We start from the raw sequence: 20878 nt of genomic DNA on the forward strand, positions 1-20878 counted from the left end.
ATGGAGTCTGGAATTTCCTCCTTTCCTTATCTACTCCCTTGTCCATGTGCTCCTCACTATTATTGATTAGTGCCTTCTCTGTCCACGTGTCTGTTTTTGTTTTTCTGTTGGATCCCCCACTTAGGAGCACAAGTACAGAATTATCAGTTTGTTTGGGTCCCCCATTTGTGTCCACGAGCACTTTTATCAAGCAGGAAGTTGACATCATCGGAAGACCTTCTCCATGCTCATTTGTTCCGGCCCAGCTCCCAACCTCCTCACTCGACATCTTGCCCTGACCACCTAAGCACTTCTACATCTCCCTCACTGGGTTTGCACAAAAAATAAAATAAAATTTAAAAAAAATGCATCATGTCTTGCTGTCAATACTATTTCAAAAATACTATGTCACGATGGGCACGATGGTGCATGCCTGTAATCCCAGCGCCTTGGGAGGCTAAGGCAGGAGGATCACGAGTTCAAAGCCAGCCTCAGCAAAAATGAGGTGCTAAGCAACTCAGTGTCTCTAAAGAAATACAAAATAGGGCTGGGGATGTAGCTCAGTGGTCGAGTGCCCTTGAGTTCAATCCTAGGTACCTCCCACCCAAAATATTATTTGGGTTATCCTCCTTTTTTCTTTTTCTCTCCTTTGGTGCTGGGAATGAAATCAAGGGCCTTTGCACATGGTAGGCAAGTGTTCTGCCACTGAGCTAAGGCCTCAGCCTGATGCCCTTCCTTTTCAAAGACAGCTTTTAATGTGCAGCTTTTCCATGTTGGCAGAGTTGATGTGTTCTCACAGGGCTTTTTTTTTTTTTTTTTTTTTTTTTTTAAGAGAGAGCAGAGAGATAGAGAGAGAGAGAGAGAATTTTTAATATTTATTTTTTAGTTTTCGGCGACACAACATCTTTGTTTGTATGTGGTGCTGAGGATCAAACCCGGGCCGCACGCATGCCAGGCGAGCACACTACCGCTTGAGCCACATCCCCAGCCCTCACAGGGCTTTTTCTCCAGCTCATGTACAATGTGAACCTATATATTTTGGAAAGCTAGAAGCTGGAGAACTGGAATAGAGATCCTCATAACGTTCGACAATACCAGCTTTAATACACTCTCATTGCCTTGGCTGCGTTGATATTCAGCTCTCAGAGCTGAGCCCTTAGGTCAGAGGTCAGAGACCATCTCCAGCTCCAGGTCAGCCAGAGAAATGTCAGGAGCTAATTCTTCACCCTCAAGCAGATTGCAGCACGTGTAGTAGCCTAGAGCAAGGGAGCCCCCCACCCAGGACCCAGGAGGCCAAGAGGCCCAGGGGAATCTGGAAGATCAAGAAGCTCTTAAGAGCTTAGAGGCGGCCATGCAATGGCACAGCATGATATCATTGTCCAAGTGGCAAAAATGTTATCTGATGGCTTTGGAACTACATCTAACATGAAGTCACAAGAAGACTGCCTTTCAGTCCTGCAACAAAAGGAGGAGAGGAAAAGAAAGACAACATGGACTTTGACCCTTTCAAATCAATTGATGTGTCGCTTTATTGTGTGCCAGGAAGTTCTATATAGAGGCTCTTACAGCACTGCTTTCAGATCATGGTCAAGTGCAGCTCCACTGGAACAGATGGCAGTGTGTGTTCTGGGGTGAGTTCCAAGGACACCTGAGAGAAGTCCTGCACAAATCCATGGTGGATCTACTGAAGAAACACAGCAGAGGAGGTCAGTCAGCCTTGCATTTTGCCCATTTAAGAATGACACGTAACTGTTCTGAAAGTAGCAGAGACTGCAGACAGCTGTTTATTTCTGGGGACAAAGAGAACGTGATTAGTCCTGCTTTAACTGGATCATCTGATTTTATCATTCTGATATGTTTGATCAGAGGTCACAATGAAAGCTTTAGAATTAATGGATGCAGGTGCCAGGCTTGGTGGCACACATCTGTAATCCCAGCAGCTTGGGAGGCTGAGACAGGAGGATCACCAGTTCAAGGCCAGCCTCAGCAACTTAGCAAGGCCCTAAGCAACTTAGCAAGGCCCTGACTCTAGATAAAAAAATAAAATAAAAATTGCTGAGAATGTGGCTCAGTGGTTAAGTGCCCCTGAGTTCAATCTCTAGTACAAAAAAGAAAAGAAAAGAAAAGAAAAAATTAGTTGATGCATCCTATGGTAGTGAAACGGATCCAACCAGCTATTGAGTTACCCACTGAAATCCTCTCTAGCTTGAAATCATTCAAGAGAAGAAATTAATAGACAATATAACCATCCAGGACAGGGACAAGTACTCTTGGAGTTAGAGATACACTAAAAGCTTTTGAAAATGGAAGCTATAGAGATTCTAATAGTCTGAAAATTTGGATATATTGAGATACTTTCTTCATTGCTAAAGCATGGAAAAGGACAAAATTCTCTAACTCTGGAACAAGAGAATGATAAATCTCACTTCACAAAAAGGACAGAAACATGGGCTGGTTGAGAGCACACCTCTGTTGGAGTAGTTTGCAAACAACTATAAAAAAATGGGGGCTGCATTGAAAATTGTCACAAACTGAGCATGGTGGGGCACGCCTGCAATCCCAGACACTTGAGAGGCTGAGGCAGGAGGATCACAGGTTCAAGGTCAGTTAGGGCAACTTAGTAAGTCCCCGTTTCAAAATTTAAAAAAAATGAAAAGGGCTGGCATAAAGCTCAGTGGCAGAATGCCCCTGGGTTCAATCCCCAGTACACACACACACACACACACACACACACAGAGAGAGAGAGGAAAAATAAAGAAAATTGCTACAGTTAAGTCACAAGAAGGATCCCAGTTTGTGAAAGAATTTGGTAGAATTACAAGTATTTCACAGTACTGAGCAGACTTCCAGGGAAAGGGAGACCAAAGAGGAGATGATAAATGCTTTGACCTTGATGACCACTAGTAGTCAACATGGGTCCAGTGAAATGTGCCTCGCCCTCCAGCGTCTGTCCCAAGGAGCATATCAGTGGTAGAATCCCAGCAGATCCCTGACTTACAATTAGAATATATCTAGAACTTAATCCATGAGCTTTGACTGTTAAGAAAACCGGAACAAAGCCAGACCCAACCCTACACTTTAGTTTGTTATGGGGTTAGCACAGCCGTCAACGATGAAGATCCTAAATGCCACTTTGGACAACTTAAAAAAGAGGATTATCTTACTTTACCTTTACTCCATGGTGAAATTGTTCTTTTATCTTGTGGGAAAAAAATGATTTTTAAAAAACCTTCATACATACAATCAAAAATACTTTTTATCTGCTATAAATCTTCAAAAGTTAATAGAAGTAGTGAAAAAAAAAATTTCTTTCCTCAAATCCTTCCCCATCTCAGTCATCTGAGGTTTTGTCTTTGCAAGAGTAAAGTTGTCATGGAAAAGACCATGGTCCAGGAAACGAGGATTGGGGTTTGGCTGGTTGCTTGATTTTAGGCTGAGCTTGACCAAATAGCTCCTCAGGTCCTCCACCTCCCCAGCCACTGGGTGTTGTCCATGAACTCATCTCTGAAGTCAGCCCCAGGCCTTAGACACAACTGTGAGGAACACACGCAGGGGCCTGAGCTGGGGACCAGACAGATATCCACAGGACTGGCCAGAAGTGGATCTTCTGGCAAGGGTGTGGGCTTGGTGGGAGAAAGCCTGAGTTCTAGCCTTTGCTCCACTAGCTCATCTCTCTGTCTTGGAGAACAAACCTCCAGATGGCTGGCCTTCCTCATCTGACACACCCGCCAATTAGGCTTACCTAGCAGGGCCTGGTTCTAACTCAGAATGCTTTTCCCTGTGGTAACCGTAATTGCCATCATGCCTTTCATGTTCCCTGTTATCATTGATCAGGACTCTCACATTCATCTCCCACATTCATCTCAGAGATACGACTTTTGTTTGGGAGCGGTGGTGCATCCCTATAGTCCCAGTGACTCCAGAGGCTGAGTCAGGAGAATCCCAAGTTCAAGGCCAGACTCAGCAACTTAGCCAGGCCCTAAACAACTAAGTGAGACCCTGCCTCAAAATTAAAAAAATAAAAAAGGCTGAGGATGTGGATTATAGCTTATATATCTTTTTGTTTGAATTCCAACCCCTTGAGTCTCCCCAAATCTTGGATCTAAAACTCCCTCATAGCAGCTACATCTTGCTTCATCTCCTTTAAAAATTAAAATGGTGTGTATTTTTTTTAATTATTAAAAAGTTATATAGGCTAATTAGGCTTCATGAAAAAGCAAAGTTTTTTTAAAAAGCGCTAGTTTTTAAACTGCTGCATCTCTGTGCACCATGGTCTGGCAACAGCTATACTGGTGACTTTTCCAAAGCTCCTTGTGTTACAGTGTTAGTCACTTAGTTCAAGGTAACAAAGGTGCCCTTGATGGTTCTGTTTGGATTTCCCAGAGTCTGGTGAATTTAAGTGTGAATGTGGCCTTGTAGGCAACAGACTAAGCTATAGTATGTTGAAAAAGTCCTGTTTACCTAAAGCACACTGGTTTTTTTGTTGCTTTTTCTGAAAGCACATTGATTGATTCTGCTGTGGGTTTAAAAAAAAAAACTGTTCTAGAGAGTCTCATAGAGACATAGGTAAGGCAGCTTGCCAGGCACGGGAACCTGGGGCTTGCTGGGGAGTATAGCAAGCAGCCAGGCCAAGGGCAGATGGCCTTAAGGCAAAGACATGAAGGTAGTCAGGAAGGTCCTAGAACTCCCTGGCCAGGGGGAAACAGTTTTGCCAAAGCCCCAGCAGATGACATGACTATCTTTTCTTTTCTTTTTGGCACTAGGGATGAAGCCCAGAGATGCCACTGTGTTACTTCTCAGGTTCTAATTGTTTATTTTGAGACAGGGTTTCACTACATTGCTGAGAGGCTCACTAAATCGCTGAGGCTGGCCTCAAACTTGTGATCCTCCTGCCTCAGCCTCCCAAGCTCCTGGGATTACAGGTGTGTGACAGGCACTATCTTTGCTTTTTTAGAAAACCATTTACAGGATGCAACTTGACTATTTAAAATGCTTTGAGTTAGAGGGAGCTCAGTCATAGGGTGTTTGCCTAGCATGCACGAGGCCCTGAGTTTGACCCCCAATACCTACCTCCCCTCAAAATTCTATACTATTTATTGAAAAAGCAATACATGAGCACAATGAAAAGCTCAACTCTTACACATTGAAGCTTCCCTCCCTCCTGTTCAGCCTCCCCAGGCAGCCACAGTGCTAGATCCATCTTTCTGGGAACGTCTGTCTACACACACATCCAGATATTCAGAAGTACATATTCTACCATCACCACCCTCAATAAATGTGGTGATTCTATTTTGTGCCTTGCTTTCTGAAGTGCATATCTGGGCATCTTTCACTATCAGCACAGGTGCAGCTGGAAAATTGCTAATCATCCCTGTATGGGCACAGATAGTTCGTGGCTTATGATGGTTCAGCTTACAATTTTTTGACATTAGGATGGTGGAAAGTGATCTTCATTCAGTAGAAACTGAACTTTGAATTTGAATCTCTGTCCTGGGCTAGCACCATACAGTATTGTATTCACTCACAATGCTGGGCAGCAGCAGGGTGCCATGGCTCCAGCCAGCCCCCGGGGTCATGAAGGTAAACTGCTGACACTCCTGTTGCTAGGCTAGAGTGTTCAGTAGGTTGGGTGAATTTAATGCATTTGGACTTAATGATATTTCCAACTTACAATGGGTCTATTAGGATGGAATCCAGCACAGATTGAAAAGCATCTGTACTCAATTTTGTTTAATCCCCTTCCTAATGATAGATACACAACTGTCTCCGGGCTTTTTGTTTTATTTTATTTTTTATTAGTTCATTTTAGTTATACATTATATTGGGGTTCATTTTGACTTAATTATACCAACATAAGATAAAATTTGCTCAATTCAGTCCCCAGTACTTTCCCTTCCCTCTCCGCCTCCATCCTCTGTTCCCTTTTCTTTCTTGATCTTTCTTGTATTTATTTATTGCTTTTTTAAAAATTTGCATGCTATGGAGATACATAAAGGTGAAATTCACTATGGCAAATTCATGTATATGTACTTAGAAATCTCCAGGCTTTTTAGAGCAGTGTGGATGAGACCCCTGGATGGGGCAAACCATACTTCCACTCATAGTTGGGGATGTATCTACAGGATCACTGCCATATGTGGAGTCACTAGCTTAAAAGAAATGTGCATTTTAATCTGGAGGGATATTGCTAACTATTCAACTGCATTCTTAGGGTCACAGCTGGGAAGAACTTTAAAGATTATCCAGTCCATTTTTTTTTTAATCTCTTCCATTTGCCTTTAAAACAGTCAAGTTGACTGGGCACGGTGGCACACTCCTGTAATCCCAGTGGCTCAGGAGGCTGAGGCAGGAGGATCATGAGTTCAAAGCCAGCCTCAGCAACTTTGTAAGGCCCTAAGCAACTTAGCAAGACCCTGTCTCTAAATAAAATATAAAAAAGGACTGGGGATGTGGCTCAGAGGCTAAACACCCTTGGGTTCAATCTCCAGTGCCAAAAAAAAATCAACAGAACAAAACAAAAAAACAGTAAAAGTTGGCAGCAGCTGCCTTGACCAGGAGAAAACAGAGAGGAGGAGGTGAGGAACAGGAGTGGGAGAGAACACAGAGAGCTACAGGACCTGTGTATCCAACTTGGCTTCTATTTTATGTACTTTATGTGATAAGACCCTGAGCTTTGTTTGGCGAAAGAGGTCTACTGCTTAGCAACAGCTTCGAACACTAACTTAATGTTACAGCTGGAGACACTGAGGCCAGAGAGCACGCATCATACAACCAAGACTGGACCCAGTCTTTTCGACTCAGTGGAGTCCTAGCTCCATGCCAGTCCTTATGCTGTGGGGTCACCTCGCCTCCCACTTCGATGCTTCCTATTCTGGGGAGCTCTCCACTCCCAGGGCAGCCTACACATTGGGGCAGTGCAAAAGCTCTGCCTTTGTTGGTCCAAGTTTGCCTCTTGGAAATGTTCAGTCCCGGCACCATGACCAGCAGTGGGCTTTAAGGAGCAAGGCCTCAATTGCAGGAGGCTGAAGAAGGTCATGATCATCACTTTCCTGTCACCAAATGGGCATTCAGACATTCTTGCCTGGGTCAGGAATTCTCTGAGCCTGGAGGACTGGGGTTGCACCCACGTATCTACATTTAAATATCTAGGACGGAAATGACACAGCAAAAAGTCAGCTGATGGTAGGTGTGGAGGAGAAAGGGGGCCAGAGCCAAGGAGGCCCCCTGTGTGGAGGCTGGCTGGGTGAACTATGATTCTAAATGGATGGGAACCTCCGTTCACCTTCCCCTCCCTTTTCTGGACTCTAGCAGCAGTCTTTATCTCTTTCTTCTTGCCCTCCAAGTTCAGATCCCCTTGGAAAATTTCCCATCCCTCTTCTCAGCCTCAGATCCCACTGTCAGCTGGTTGCACAGAGAAGCACACTGAATCCTGAGGGTCAGCTGAGGACAGTGATCACCAGAAGCTAGCAGGGAGCACCCTCAGAGGGAGGCATGGCAAGCTGGGTGCTTCCTGAAAACCACAGGGCAAGTGACAGAACAAGATCTGGGAGTCCAGTACTCCCCTGCCCTGGGCATGTAACAAATTCTGTGTGTTCTTTTCCCTCTAAAACAACAACATCAAAAACAGCAAGGTCTGTCTCATGGTCACACTCCTTTTGAAGTTCTGTCTCTCACTCTTAATGTACTATTTTTCTATCTATTTTGCCAGGAAATTAACTTTTACAAGGTCATTGACTACATCCTGCATGGCAAAGAAGACATCAAAGTAATTCCGTAAGTTTCATCTCAAAACATGCAGAATTGTGGGCACCTTACCTACGTCCATAGGATACTCATTCCCGAATGAACAGCAACCCAACCCAACGTAGCCAGGCTCTTGGTTAGAGGCAGAGAAAGCAGTGGAGGCATTGTGGAAAGGTAATGACGCAGGGTAGGAGATGAGACCTGATAGGGGAAGGGATTTGATCCAAGTCGCAAGGGGCCAGTTGTTAATCAGGGGTTCTGAGTTCCAGGCTCACAGCCAGTGTTAATAAGTAGGCTGTAGGGGCCTCAGTTTCCCATTTATGGAATCAGTGTATGGGATCAAGTCAGGGTGTGTTCTTTTCTCTCCTTCCCTGTCTTTCTTTCTTTTGTTTGTTTTTTTACAGTCTAGGGGATCAAATCCAGGGCCTCCCATATGCAAAGCAAGCACTCTAGCATAAAGTGGCATCCCCAGCCCTTTTAATTTTATTTTGAGACAGCGTCTTGCTAAGTTACAGGAGTGTGCCCCCACACCTGGCAGATCAGGACTTTTCAGTAGTTTTCCAAGGAGCTGCTTCTGGGGTCCAAGAATGGAGTGCAAAAGCATGATACTGGCAAAGAAAGTGACTCAGCCCGAAGGAAAGGTTATTTTCTACTATTCTCTTCAAATGTGACCAAGAAGGATAATGAAGAGGACAGGAAAGGACTCTATAGAACCTGATTGTAGGTAGCAGGGACTCAAAGACTGTTGAAGAATTGAACAGTGCACTCCTGTAATCCCAGCCACCCAGGAGGCTGAGGTTTGAGGATTACAGTCAAGGCCAGCCTGGGCAATTCAGCGAGATCCCGTTTGAAAATAAAAAAATTAAAAGGGCTGGGAGTGTAGCTCTGTAGTAGAGCACCCCTGGGTTCAAAACTCAGGACCGTGAAAAGAAAAAAAAGAGTTAAACATTGGCAGCCCTTTGTAGCATTGACCTGATCTGTTGCCTGCAGAGCATTTGCAAAAACTTTGTCACCTTCTTATCTATTTGAATCCTCTCCTTGTTCCAGGATCCACACCCACAGAGCTGTCTTGAGACAGGGCTCTCTTTCTCAACTTACTTGCTCGATCCTTGAGACTGCAGTCAAGCTCTGTGAGAGAGTCGTGCCTTTTGTCTCTTTCCCCTGACCTCTAGTTCACCTGAAGGGACTGACTCTATATTGTCCTAATCGTCAAACCAATCCTCAAACTGTGGGTGTAATTGGAAACGCTGATTGTACCCTGGCCACCAGACCAAAACTAACGATTTTTTATCTTTTGCTAGTTGAGGATGAGAAGTTGTGTCAAGTTCTTCTGTTTCTAGTTTTTTTCTATTATCTTCCATTCCTGCTTGAGTAAGAACTGACTCTGATTCTGGTCTGAGCTCATCTCTTCTTTTTAACCTTGTCAAATGCATATTCATCTGCCATTCTGTTTTCTAACCCCTTTTCTAGAACTACAAGTTTATTAAACTCATTCCCTGGGTTGGAAATGATCAGTGGTCAGTAACTAGCTCCCCCATGTTTTATCATCACTTGTCAAACATCACATCTGACTAGCCTCTGTTAGCATTACCTTCCACAAAAGTAACCTATTTTAGACTTTTTTTTAATGGCAGTATTCTGTTTCTAATACTTTTTTTTTCCCTTTGGCTAAACTTGGTATTGAATCCAGGGGTACTCTACCACTGAACTACATTCCCCAGTATTTTGTTTGGTTTTTGAGACAGGATCTTGCTAAATTACCCAGGCTGGTGTGAATTGCAATTCTCCTGCGTCACCCTCCTGAGTAGCTGGGATCATAGTTATGCACCACCATGCCCGCCTAATATAAATTTTGAATCAGCAGGATAGGCTACGTTGTGCTGTGGTAACAAGGCCTTGAGATCTCCATGTTATAAACAACAGAGTTTTATTGTCCCATCCCCTGTGTTGCCATTGCCATTTGGTGGGTGTGGTTGGAGCTATAATGAATGGAATTGTGGTCAGACAGGGACCAAAGCTGATATATCAGCTATCATTTTGAACCTTGAAGTTTCAAACCCAGAGGAAAGAGAGAAATGAGGAAACACCCTGGCTTGTAAAGTGTCCATCTGAAGGTGACACATCACTTCCACTCACTCACATTTCAATGGCCAAAGCTAGTCACACAGTCATACTTAACTTCAAGGGATAGACAGTGCAACCCGACTATGTGCCCAGAAGAAGGACAGCCAGGATGTTGATAAATACTCTGAATGGCTCACAGCATTTGCCACCCACACTAACAGAGGGGAAAACTGAACAGTAAATCAATAATTCATCTAACCAAAAGAAGGCCAAATATGGGTTTAGGAAAAAACTGAAAGGTAGGAAAAATAGAAAGTACAAGTAAAATTGATATTTAAATCCAAATATAGCAATAGTTTCTTTAACTATAAATCAACTAGATGTTCTATCTATAGAATAAAGATTGACAGACTGGATAAGGAAAAAAACCTATTGCATTTCATTGATTCTGAGAGGCACAAGTTTCTACTTTTTGACATTTATGAAGCAAAATCAATGATATTGTACAGTTGCTGTGAGCCACACAGCAGTCTCCACGTAGTTATCTTTGCCTGTGTATGTGTGAACTTGGTCATAAGCATATATAACTTCACTTGAGTTAGTGTTGAGCAACCACTACTGGATGCTATCCACAGGGAATTTAATTGCCACATAAAGTAACAGGAAGAGCTGGGTGTGGTGGTGCATGTCTGTAATCCCAGTGACTCAGGAGGTTGAAGCAGGAGGATTTCAAATTCGAAGCCAGTCCCGGCAACTTAATGAGGCCCTAAGCAATTTAGGGAGACCCTGCCTCAAAATAAAAAAAATAAAAAGGGCTGGGGATGCAGCTCAGCAGTTAAGCACCCCTGGATTCAATCCCTGGCACCAAAAGAAAAGAAAAAAAGTATCTGGAAGAGACAATGCTATGAACCGGGTACAGTAATATGACTAATTCCAGTCACTCAGGAGTCTGAGGCAGGAGGATCCTAAGTTTGAGGCCAGCCTGGGAAACTTAGAGAGATCTTGTCTCTAAATAAAAATATTTGGAGATGTAGCTCAATGGTAGAGCACCCCTGGGTTCAATCTCCCATACTGAAAAGAAAATGATTTTGCTCTAGGGGTATTGAAACAAAAGTTGTCTTGAATGGCACAGTAAAAATAAAATTTCAAGTGAAAAGCACTACAACGCAGATCAATCAGCAGCATTTTATCTTTCTCCGTCACACAAAAAAATTGGTTCCTAAAAAATGATTATTTCCAGTGGACAAAGTGGTGTATACCTATAATTATGAGGAAGTTAAGGCAGAAGGATCACAGGTTCAAAAACAGCCTGGACAACTTATCGAGACCCTGTCTCAAAACAAAAAGGACTGGAGAGGAGATGTATCTCAGTAATAGAGCGCTTGCCAGCATATGAGAAGCCCTGGTTCAGTTCCTAGTCTCTCTCTCTCTCTCTTACACACACACACACACACACACACACACACACACACACATATATATTACTTCCTAGATACAATGAAATACCATATACCTTGTCCAGTACTGGGGATTGAACCCCGGGGGCACTCTACTACTGAGCTACATACACCCCTGCCTTTTAATTTTTTATTTTGGGACAGGGTCTTGATAACTTGCTCAGGCCTGCCTCAAACTTGGGATCCTCCTGCCTCAGCTTCCTAAGGCTGGGATTACAGGCATGTGCAAATGTGCCTGGCTATAGAAGACTTATTGGAAGGATAAGAATAAAGAAGTTGAAAATAAAAGCTTAAAAAGATACATCATATGAATGCTAACCAAAAGAAAACTGGCATAACTATATTATACTTTTTTTTTTTTTTTAGTGCTAGGAATTGAACCCAGGGACTTGTGCATACACTAAGCATGCCCTTACCACTGAGCTGCACTTCAGCTCTGGTGAAACTATTTAATATGAAATTTAAAAAGATGTTATACTGAATAACATTAATAGAGATAAAGGTAGTCCCTTTTTAAAAATATTAGTTGTAGACGAACACAATACCTTTATTTTATTTATTTATATGTGGTGCCGAGGATTGAACCTAATGCCTCACACATGCTAGGCAAGTGCTCTACCCCTGAGCCACAACCTGCACCCAGATAGTCCCTTCTTAATAATAAAGGGATCAATCCACTTTGATCATACAGGAAGACATTATACTTCTAAATTTGCATATATCTAAAAAATATAAAGCAAAAACTGGCCAAAATACAAGAATATATAGACAAATACAGGTTCACTAGTCACTAGGAGGAGAGTAGGACAGAGTATACAATATCTGCGTAGCACAGATAGCAAACATAACCTAATGCATCTATAGAGAACATTGCTCCCAACCTCCCAAAGTATAGAACACTCAGTTTTTTTTTCAAGCATATAGGCAATGTTTATAATATTTGCTTATATACTGATCCATAAAGCAAACCTTAATAACTTTCAAAAGATTGAAATCATACTGGGAATGTCCTTTGCTCATAATAAAAATATGAAATTCCAATTACAAAAAAATAATCAGAATCTGGATGCGGTGGTGCACACCTGTAATCCCAGTAGCTGGGGGTTAAGGTGGGAGGATGGCAAGTTCAAGGCCTGCCTCAGCAACTTAATGAGACCCTGTCTCAAGAAAAAAGACTGGAGATGTAGCTCAGTAACAGAGCATCTGTGGGTTCAATCCCTCGTATCTCAGAAAGCACAAACACAAACAAAAAATAATCAGTAATGGGCTGGGGTTGTGGCTCAGCAGTAGACCGCTCGCTTAGCACGTAGGGCAAGTGCCCTACCACTGAGCTAATCCCCCAGCACAGTGACAAATACATTTATAGAAGAGACTCCATTTCATTAATTTTGCAGAGAAATGAAAAAGAGAACCACAATGTGTCACCATTAGAATCCACCAGAAGGGTTATGATTAAAAAGCATGGAAATACTAAGTACTGGCAGAGACTTAGAGCAAAGGTAACTCCCCCTGATGGGAGTGTCAATCACTTTGGAAAGCAGTTTGACCTTTGAAGAGATGCACAATTTTTTTTTTTTCCAATCCTGGGGATTGAACCCAGGTGTACTCTGCCACTGAGCTGCCTCCCTAGCTATTTTTATTTTTATTTTGCTATAGGGTCTTACTAAGTTGTCAAGACTACCTTCAAATTTGTGACCTCCTGCCTCAGCTTCCCACATCACTGAGATTACAGGCATGCACCACCATACCCAGCTGAGATATGAACATCTTATGACCCAGTATTTCTACTCCTAGGAATATGCCATATAAAATTGAGAGCATATACTTATTGGAGTGTTCCTAGAGGCACTGTTCACATTATCTGTTTACATTGGCAGAGGAGATGCCCATCAACCCTTGAATGGATAAATTGTTCTATTGTTCTGCATGGGGAAATTGCATGTCAATAAAATGAATGAATTATAGCAATATTAAAAAGAAGCCAACCAGGTGTGGTGGCAGGAGAATTACAAGTTCAAGGCCAGTCTAGGTAACTTGTCTTAAAATAGAAAATATGAAGGACTAGGGGTGACTTAAAATAGAAAATATGAAGGACTAGGGGTGTAGCTCAGTGGTAGAGGCCCCTGGATTCAATTCCCAGTTCTGCAAAAGAAGAAGATAAATGAAAAGGAGAAGGATCCAGATAGAATAAAATAATTATACATTGTGTAATTCTATCTAAATGAAGTTGGAAAACAGGCAAAATCAAATTAGAAGGTATAAGACATCATACTTAGGTGGTACAACTACAGAAAAGCAAGAGTGTAATGATCATGCTAGAATAATTATTACGTTTAGGGTTAGGGAGAAGGCTATGATTGGGAGGGGCATGTCAGGAATCTCCAAGGTGCTGAGAATGCTGTTCTTGACATCTATATGGCTTCATATGTATTCGTATTCTAATGCTCAATGAATTTTAATGCATTTTTCTCTGCATATTTTTCTCCCAATAAACAATCAAAAAGTAATGAAATTATGCATCACTTAAGAAAGGAGACACATTGATTTAGTTAGTTAGTTGCTTATTGTACTGGAGATTAAACCCAGGTGTGCACTACCACTGAGCCACATTCCCAGCCTTTCTCATTTTTATTTTGAGATAGCCTCTCTCTAAGTTCCAGAGCCCATCCTTAAACTTGCAATCTTTCTGCCTTAGCCTCCTAAGTTGCTGGGGTTACAGGTGTGTACCACTGCACGCAGCTAGGAAGGGGACACGTTTTGAGAAATGCTGGGCAATTTTGTCATGGTGTGAACATCATAGAGTGTGCTTACACAAAGTAAGATGGCTATGACATCACTAGATGATATGATCTTATGGGACTTTGTTCATATGTGTGGTCCACTGTTGACCAAAACATCATCATTTATGACACATAACTATAGTACCAAAAATTATAATATTATTATTATCTCCACCAAATATAAAGCATTTAGCTTAGTCACTAGTGCCTGGCAGGAGCTCACTGTAGATGAATTTTCAACTCTCTATATAGTATGAAGCTACTAACTCCATGAGGAAAGTAATGGTTTGTGTTTTTGCTCAGCAGTCAATAATAATCTGTGAAATGGATGTTGTCACTTTTCTTCGGTCCCCAAAAGACCCTACATTGAACTTCACCATTTGTCTTTACAGGAATCCACCTCCTGACCACTGGGCTCTAGTAAGTGGTCTCCCCACTTATGTTGCCCAAAATGGCCTGGTAAGTAACACAACTTGAAAAGGGGAAAAGTTTGATTGAGATGAAAGAATGAAGGGATTTCGGATGCAGCAATGGAAAAAATGGGGGGAAGTGTGGATCTCCAAAGCCCGAGTCTCTTGTTTTTCAATTTACTCGATAGAAGGTCCCTAGAGATAAACAGAGAATTGACATTTGGGCAAATATGAAACGCAGAGAAATAATCTTTAGACGAAAAGATGGTCACTGACAAATGTGTCAGGGACAAAGTCATGACTGGGTGGTCTACCAGGCTCCCCAGGGACTAAGTCTCAATCTCATGTCAGACTTAATTGCCATTGTCCACCTCCCATCCCCATTGTTTCCAGCCATGTCACACAAAGCAGAGCTCCAGAGCTTTACCTCCCACCTTGCCCCATTCACTAAGGCCAAGGGTGAAGCAGTGGTGTCTCCTGCGTCCGAGATTAGGGTCATGTCTGCTGCACATCACCCCCATATTTGGTCCTGGTCACGCCTATATCCTTTCCCCAGAACATACTACACAATGGTGCCCTGTGGCAAGGTGTTTATTTATTGAGCATTTTCTATTACAGACACTGTCATAGGCTCTGAGGATGTAAAGGTAGATGGACCACGATGTACTGTTTCTCTTCTGAAACTCATAATCGAATGATGAGATGCCTTTATTAACAGATATTTATACTGCGATGTGATAAAGCCACGATAGAGGATACAGAATAGGGGACTCATAAACCAGTCTTCATTTCCTAGAGTGTGTTGGTCTGAGTTGAATTTGAAATCATTAGTTCTTAGGCAGGTGGGGGCAGGAAACAGGATTCCAGGTAGAGGAAACCTCATGGGTGTCAGTCAACTCTCCATTATTGTAACAAAACCCTGAGATAATCAGCTTATAAAAAGGAGAGTTTTATTTTGGTTTCAGCCCGTGGTTGGTTGGCTTTGTTGCCTTGGGGCCTCTGGTGATACATCATGGAGGAAAGCTTAAGGTGGAGCTAAGCTGCTCACCTCATGGCCAGGAGGCAAAGAAGAGAAAGAGGAGCGGTGGGTCCCACAATCCCCTTCAAGGACACGCCCTCCAATGTCCGTAAGACCTCTCACTTAGGTCCCACCTCTTCCCAATAGTTTCCATCACTTCCTGAGATCCCTGAGTTGGGGGCAGAGCCTTTAGTATATTGGCTTTTCAATCCATATCCAAACTATGGACAAGCAACATGGGCATAGGAGTTTGGAGCAGCACACTGTGTGCAGTTTAGTGTTGCTGCTGTGTTAAGTTTAAGACAGCAAGACAGGGAGAGAGGGGGCCAGATAAGGCTTTGGATGCCATGTCCAGAGGGTAGGACTTGAATCTACAGGTGATGGCTTTTAAAGCAGGAGACCAGTACAGATGCTTTTCATCTTATTTGTTTGGGTCTTATTGTTGTTGTTTGCAATACCAGAGGTTGAACCCAGGGCTTGGTGCATGCTAGGCAAGTGCTGTGCCACTAAACTACCTCCCCAGCCCTGCTTTTCATTTTAGCAGGATAATGCTGGCAGGTCCATAGAAAATGGATCAGAAGAACTAGGACTGGAGGCAGAGTGACCAGTGAATGATTCAAGTAAGGGATGATGAGAATGTCAACAAATGCAGTCACTGTGAAGAATACTGTCATCACTGCCCATGGCCATCTACGTAGTGCTACAATGAGGCACCAAATAGATGTTCTCTTTTAATACAATATTCAACAAAGACAAGATGAAAAGGAGATAAGAGGCTGACCTGATATCCAGAGGGCAAAACTAGCAGGACTTAGCCTTGGTGGGGAGCAGAGAGGATGGAAGAGAGAAGAGTCAGAGCTCATTTTAAGCTTCCAGACTGAGAGTGCTGCCATCAGGTTTGGATGTAAGATGAGGAGGTCAGCTTTAAACAAGGTGAGATTGAGACATTCTTCAGGAGCAAGTGATCAGCAGGTAGATGAAAGTACAGTCCCCACGCTATGGAGAGAGAGGAGGGGTGGATTAGGAAGCTATCAGGACCAGGTAGTATTTGAAACTATGGTGTTGACAAAGTCACCCAGGGAGATGTGAGGAGCAGTGGGTTCCCAGGGTGCAATATTGGAGGATTTCAGAATTTCCAGAGCAGGTGGAGAAAGGGGTGTATGTAAAGGGGGGAAGCAGGAGGAGAATTCAGAGGTGTTTGCAGACCCAGGAGAGGCAGTCATGGAAACCAAAGAAGTAGAAAGTTTCAACAAGGAGAGAGACCAGCCAGGTGTGGTGGTGCACATCCATCCTCCCAGCTACTCGGAGGCTGAGGCAGGAGGATTCTGAGTTCAAGGCCAGTCTGGTCAGTTAATTCAGACACTGGAGGGATGATGAGAGGATGAAGAAAAGACAAACAGACACACATAGAGAAAAATCTGGGGCCAGGTGGTTTAAGCCATGGCCTGGTGAGGCTTGTTTGACACCAGAGCTAGCTCAGCACATTTATTATACAGGTTTTGTCATCAGAAGGTTATTTGTGAGACAGTTTTAGCAGAGCAGGTAGTCTGAAGGATGCAGCGAAACTTGGGAGACATAGAGGTCATCTTGTTGTGCCCAGAATTCTCTACCCCCGGGAGTTGGTGTCTGAATCCAAGGTTCTGACTGTTAGAGCCACACACCTTTGCACATAGCCACCCCTGGCCGGCATTACCATAGCAACTGGGGAATCTTGACCTGCACTTTTGCACAGTCAGCTCCCAGAGCAAATGCAGCCATAAGGGAATCAGGGACCGGGGTTCAGATCACTTCTCTCCACAGTGAGACTCTGTCTAAAATAAAAAGGGCTGGGGATGTAGCTCAGTGGTACAGCACTTGCCCCACATGAGCACATGGATTCAGACCCCAATGCAGAAAGAAAAAAAAAAAAAAAGGAAAAGAGAAAGAAAGACAGGCAGATAGACCAAATGCAGCACAGTGATCTGGTGAGACAAGAACTGAAGGCCCCATCATATTTGTCAATTAAGAGGTCTTGGTGGCCCAGATAAAAGCAAATTTGGTGGCAAAGTGGAGGCAGAAACTAGCATGTGGTCCACTGAGAAGTGGCGTGCAGTAAAAGGTAGAGAAGGCAAGAGAAAAAGGGAGAGTACCTGTGGGTGGTTGCTATGGAGACCACGCTGTGTGAGGGAAGCATTTTGAGGATGGGAGATACCCACGCTGGCTCATGGGCTGAGGGAAAAGGGCCCTCGGAGAGGTTGCTGACCAGGAGAGAACAATGGGAATGGACGGACCAGGTCCAAGGAGAGGCAGGAGGACGATAGAATGAGTAGGCAGTCCTTGGACAGGATCTGGGCAGCTCAGCCTCTGACACCGACAGTCCACGTCTGTGTTGACGGGCAGGGTTGCCGCAAGCCCATGTAGTAGCCTTTTGAGAAGTAAAAGCAGGCCCTCTTCTCAAGGGAAGACTACAGCGAGGTCAGGAGCATGGCTCTGCCAGCAGAGCCCAGGCTGGATCTCAGGGCCAGCCGCCCCTCAGCAGGTGCAGTATGTACACTACCCAACTGCAAAGGCGGCCAGCCGCAGGAGGGAGCAGATAAGTGTCATTTGGTTCCTTTTCTATTCTCATCTTTTTGGAAGAGAAATCTAGCAATGTAGAAGCCAAATTACAACACCTGCCATTTCTTGTTCTACTTTGAGGTTTCTACCCCAAGGAAAAATGCCTTCCTGCCCAAGAAAGCAAAACAGAACCCCAAATGTACATGAATCAAATATGTTTTGCATAGCACTGTTTCAGATTAGAAAAAGCAACCTGGATACAACCCAAATGCTCAACAAAAGAGGAACGGCAAAATGATGGCAGCACTCTCAGACTGGAAGCTTGAAATTAAGGGTACGGCAGCTTGTACCCTTAATTTTTGCAAAGTTTAGAAATAATTCGAGGTGGAGACAATCCTGAGAAGTATTCAGGTTTACAAGGGGACTTTTCTTTCCAGTATCCTCTCTTAATAATCCAAAAGGATCTCCGGTGTAGCTACCTGTGAAAAAAAAATGTGAATGCTGTTGGCAAGGACATGGTGTTTGTGAAAAGAGCAGGCCCTTTACCAGGTGCCCCTCGGGGCTAATGGCAGTCCCTCTTCCCTCCACTGCTTTTAGATTTGCAATATCATGAATGCACCTGCCGAGGACCTTTTTGCATTTCAGGTAAGTCGTTTTGGATTTGTTCTCTTAGTCACATGACTTCCTTCTCCATTCGAATCCACCGCTTCCTTGGGAAGCCCTCTAAATGGAGTGAAACCAGGATGGAAAAAAGCCATGTGCCAGTGGAGGTGGGGAGGGAGCTGGCTGGGCCAATTCCAAGGTCTTGTTCTATTTCAACACTCGCACTCTTTGCCTTCTGGCCTCAGGACCTTCACTTATGCTGTTCTCTCAGCCACCACCCTCTCCTGTCCAAATTCCCCGTGTCCTTCAGTAACAATCTCAAATGCTACCACTTCTATGAAATTTTATTCTGATTTTTGTGGCTGTGTATAATTTCTTTTTTGAAAAGTGCATGGAATATCGTTTAGAATTCCATTCAGCTTTGGCTTTTATCATGTAAGAAATGCTGGTGGAAGCCATCTTCTGGGCCAGGCTTTGGCACAATCTACTCTGGCTACCATAGTGGAACAGAGAGACCTGGTGGTTGTCTTCGTGGGGCTCATAAGAGAGACACCTGAGTAATGGTCAGTAGAAATGTAGGGGCTAGCCTGGTGCAATGGCACAGGCTTGTAATCCCAGCAGCTCGGGAGGCTGAGGCAGGAGGATCATGAGTTCAAAGACACCCTCAGCAACCTAGTGAAGCACTTAGCAACTTGGTGAGACCCTGTCTCTAAATAAAATATTAAAAAAGGGCTGGGGATGTGGCTCAGTGGTTAAGCACCCATGGCTTCAATTCCCAGTACCAAAAAAGGAAGGAAGGAAGGAAGATAGAGAATAGAGAATGTGGAGAGGAACTCTCAGGAGCCCTGACCTGACCTGAGAGAAATCAAGGAACATGTCCTTGAGGAAATTATTTGTGAGTAAGGAGAGGGGAGAAGGCTGCAGCAAAGAGATGGATAACTGGAAGGGATAGCGTTGGCCAGCAAGTGAGAGACTTGCTGAGTGAGAGACTGAGAAGGTGTGGCAGGAGCCGATTCTAGAGAAGTGGATAAAAAACAGATCGCACAGGGCCTGGAAGGGCATACCAAAGGGAGAGTTCGTCTCTCTTACTATTTTCCCCTTATTTCATTTTTTATTATCCTTAGTTTTGCCTTGGACTAATTTCTGCCAGTATAATATTGGCTTTCTTTGATCAAGGAAGGGTTGGTTCTTATCTTTCTTGACATCCTCAGCTCTAGATGTCTTGTCAATGTTCTTTGGGTTGAGCATACCAACCATAAGAAAAACAAATCATTAGCAATCAGGACACAATTAAGAAGGAGATAAAAATCACTCAAGAAAAATCTGTGCTTTTTTTTTTTTAAACTTTCCAGTTTATTCAAATACAAATAACAAGTATCATCTCACCACCTTAAGAATCTTGACAATTCAGAAATGGAAGATACCTACTCCAGGAAAGATACCTACTTCCTTGACTTCTGTCTTTCCTCTGGCTCCTAGGGGACCATAAAATACCACACTGCAGTGACATTGCTGGTTTACTTTACGGAAGATGAGCCACCTGAGGAACATCTGCCTTACTTGCCTTGGTTTCCCCAGCTGGTAGCTTGGTTTCTTGTACATTGTAAATATTGATGAATCAGTGAAAATAGAATCTAGAAATGAGTCACGTTATCTCTGTTTGATAATGATGAAAGCAAGGCTCCCCACAGGCATCCTCAGCTGACCAAGAACCTCATTGCTTAGCAAGGCACACACTCTTCCCCATCTGTAGGTAGGAAAATCAAGGCCTAAGGAAATAAAATTCCAAGCCAAAATTACACAGAAAGTCAGGCCAAGGGCAAAGAGTTAGAGGATATAGCCAGGTGATTCATTCAAAATTATGAAAACCACCAGCATTTGTTTTTTCAGTGCTGGGGGTTGAACCCAGCGGCTCTTTACCACTGAGCCATACCCCCAGAGCTATTTATTTTTTTTTTTTTGTTTTGAGGCAGGGTCTTACTAAGTTGCTGAGACTGGCCTTGAACTTGTGATCCTCCTGCCTCAGCCTTCCAAGTGGGATCACAGGTGTGCGCCACCACAACTGACCCAGAATTGTTCTCTGAAGCCAGCCAGTGCCCTGTGGTTTTCTCCTATATATGAAAGAGAACTACACTCCCTGGCATGTTTCTGCACATTACTGTATCCCTGGTACACAGTCCACTGCCAGGCACCTACAGCCCTGAGATCGCAGGGACGGAGACAACGTGGCTACCTGGTTTTGTATCAGGCACTCCACCAGATGGGCTGTTTGCTCAGGCTTCTGTGGCT

The 20878-nt window shown here is 43.6% G+C and overlaps 1 protein-coding gene and 1 pseudogene across 2 annotated transcripts in view; both read left to right on the forward strand.

Moving 5' to 3' along the window:
* The window catches only part of Pde6a (phosphodiesterase 6A), a 70214-nt gene that overhangs the window by 21796 nt on the left and 27540 nt on the right, over positions 1–20878 (forward strand). For both annotated transcript variants that reach the window (XM_027949327.2, XM_071612246.1), the window contains 3 exons: positions 7688–7752; positions 14416–14482; positions 18584–18631. In XM_027949327.2, the coding sequence (XP_027805128.2) occupies positions 7688–7752; positions 14416–14482; positions 18584–18631 (180 nt within the window). The remainder of the gene's footprint in view (positions 1–7687; positions 7753–14415; positions 14483–18583; positions 18632–20878) is intronic.
* On the forward strand, positions 2129–2883 carry LOC139705812 (eukaryotic peptide chain release factor subunit 1 pseudogene; annotated as a pseudogene).

The sequence above is a fragment of the Marmota flaviventris genome, chromosome 5 (genome assembly GCF_047511675.1).
Source record: "Marmota flaviventris isolate mMarFla1 chromosome 5, mMarFla1.hap1, whole genome shotgun sequence".
NCBI classification, from domain to species: domain Eukaryota; kingdom Metazoa; phylum Chordata; class Mammalia; order Rodentia; family Sciuridae; genus Marmota; species Marmota flaviventris.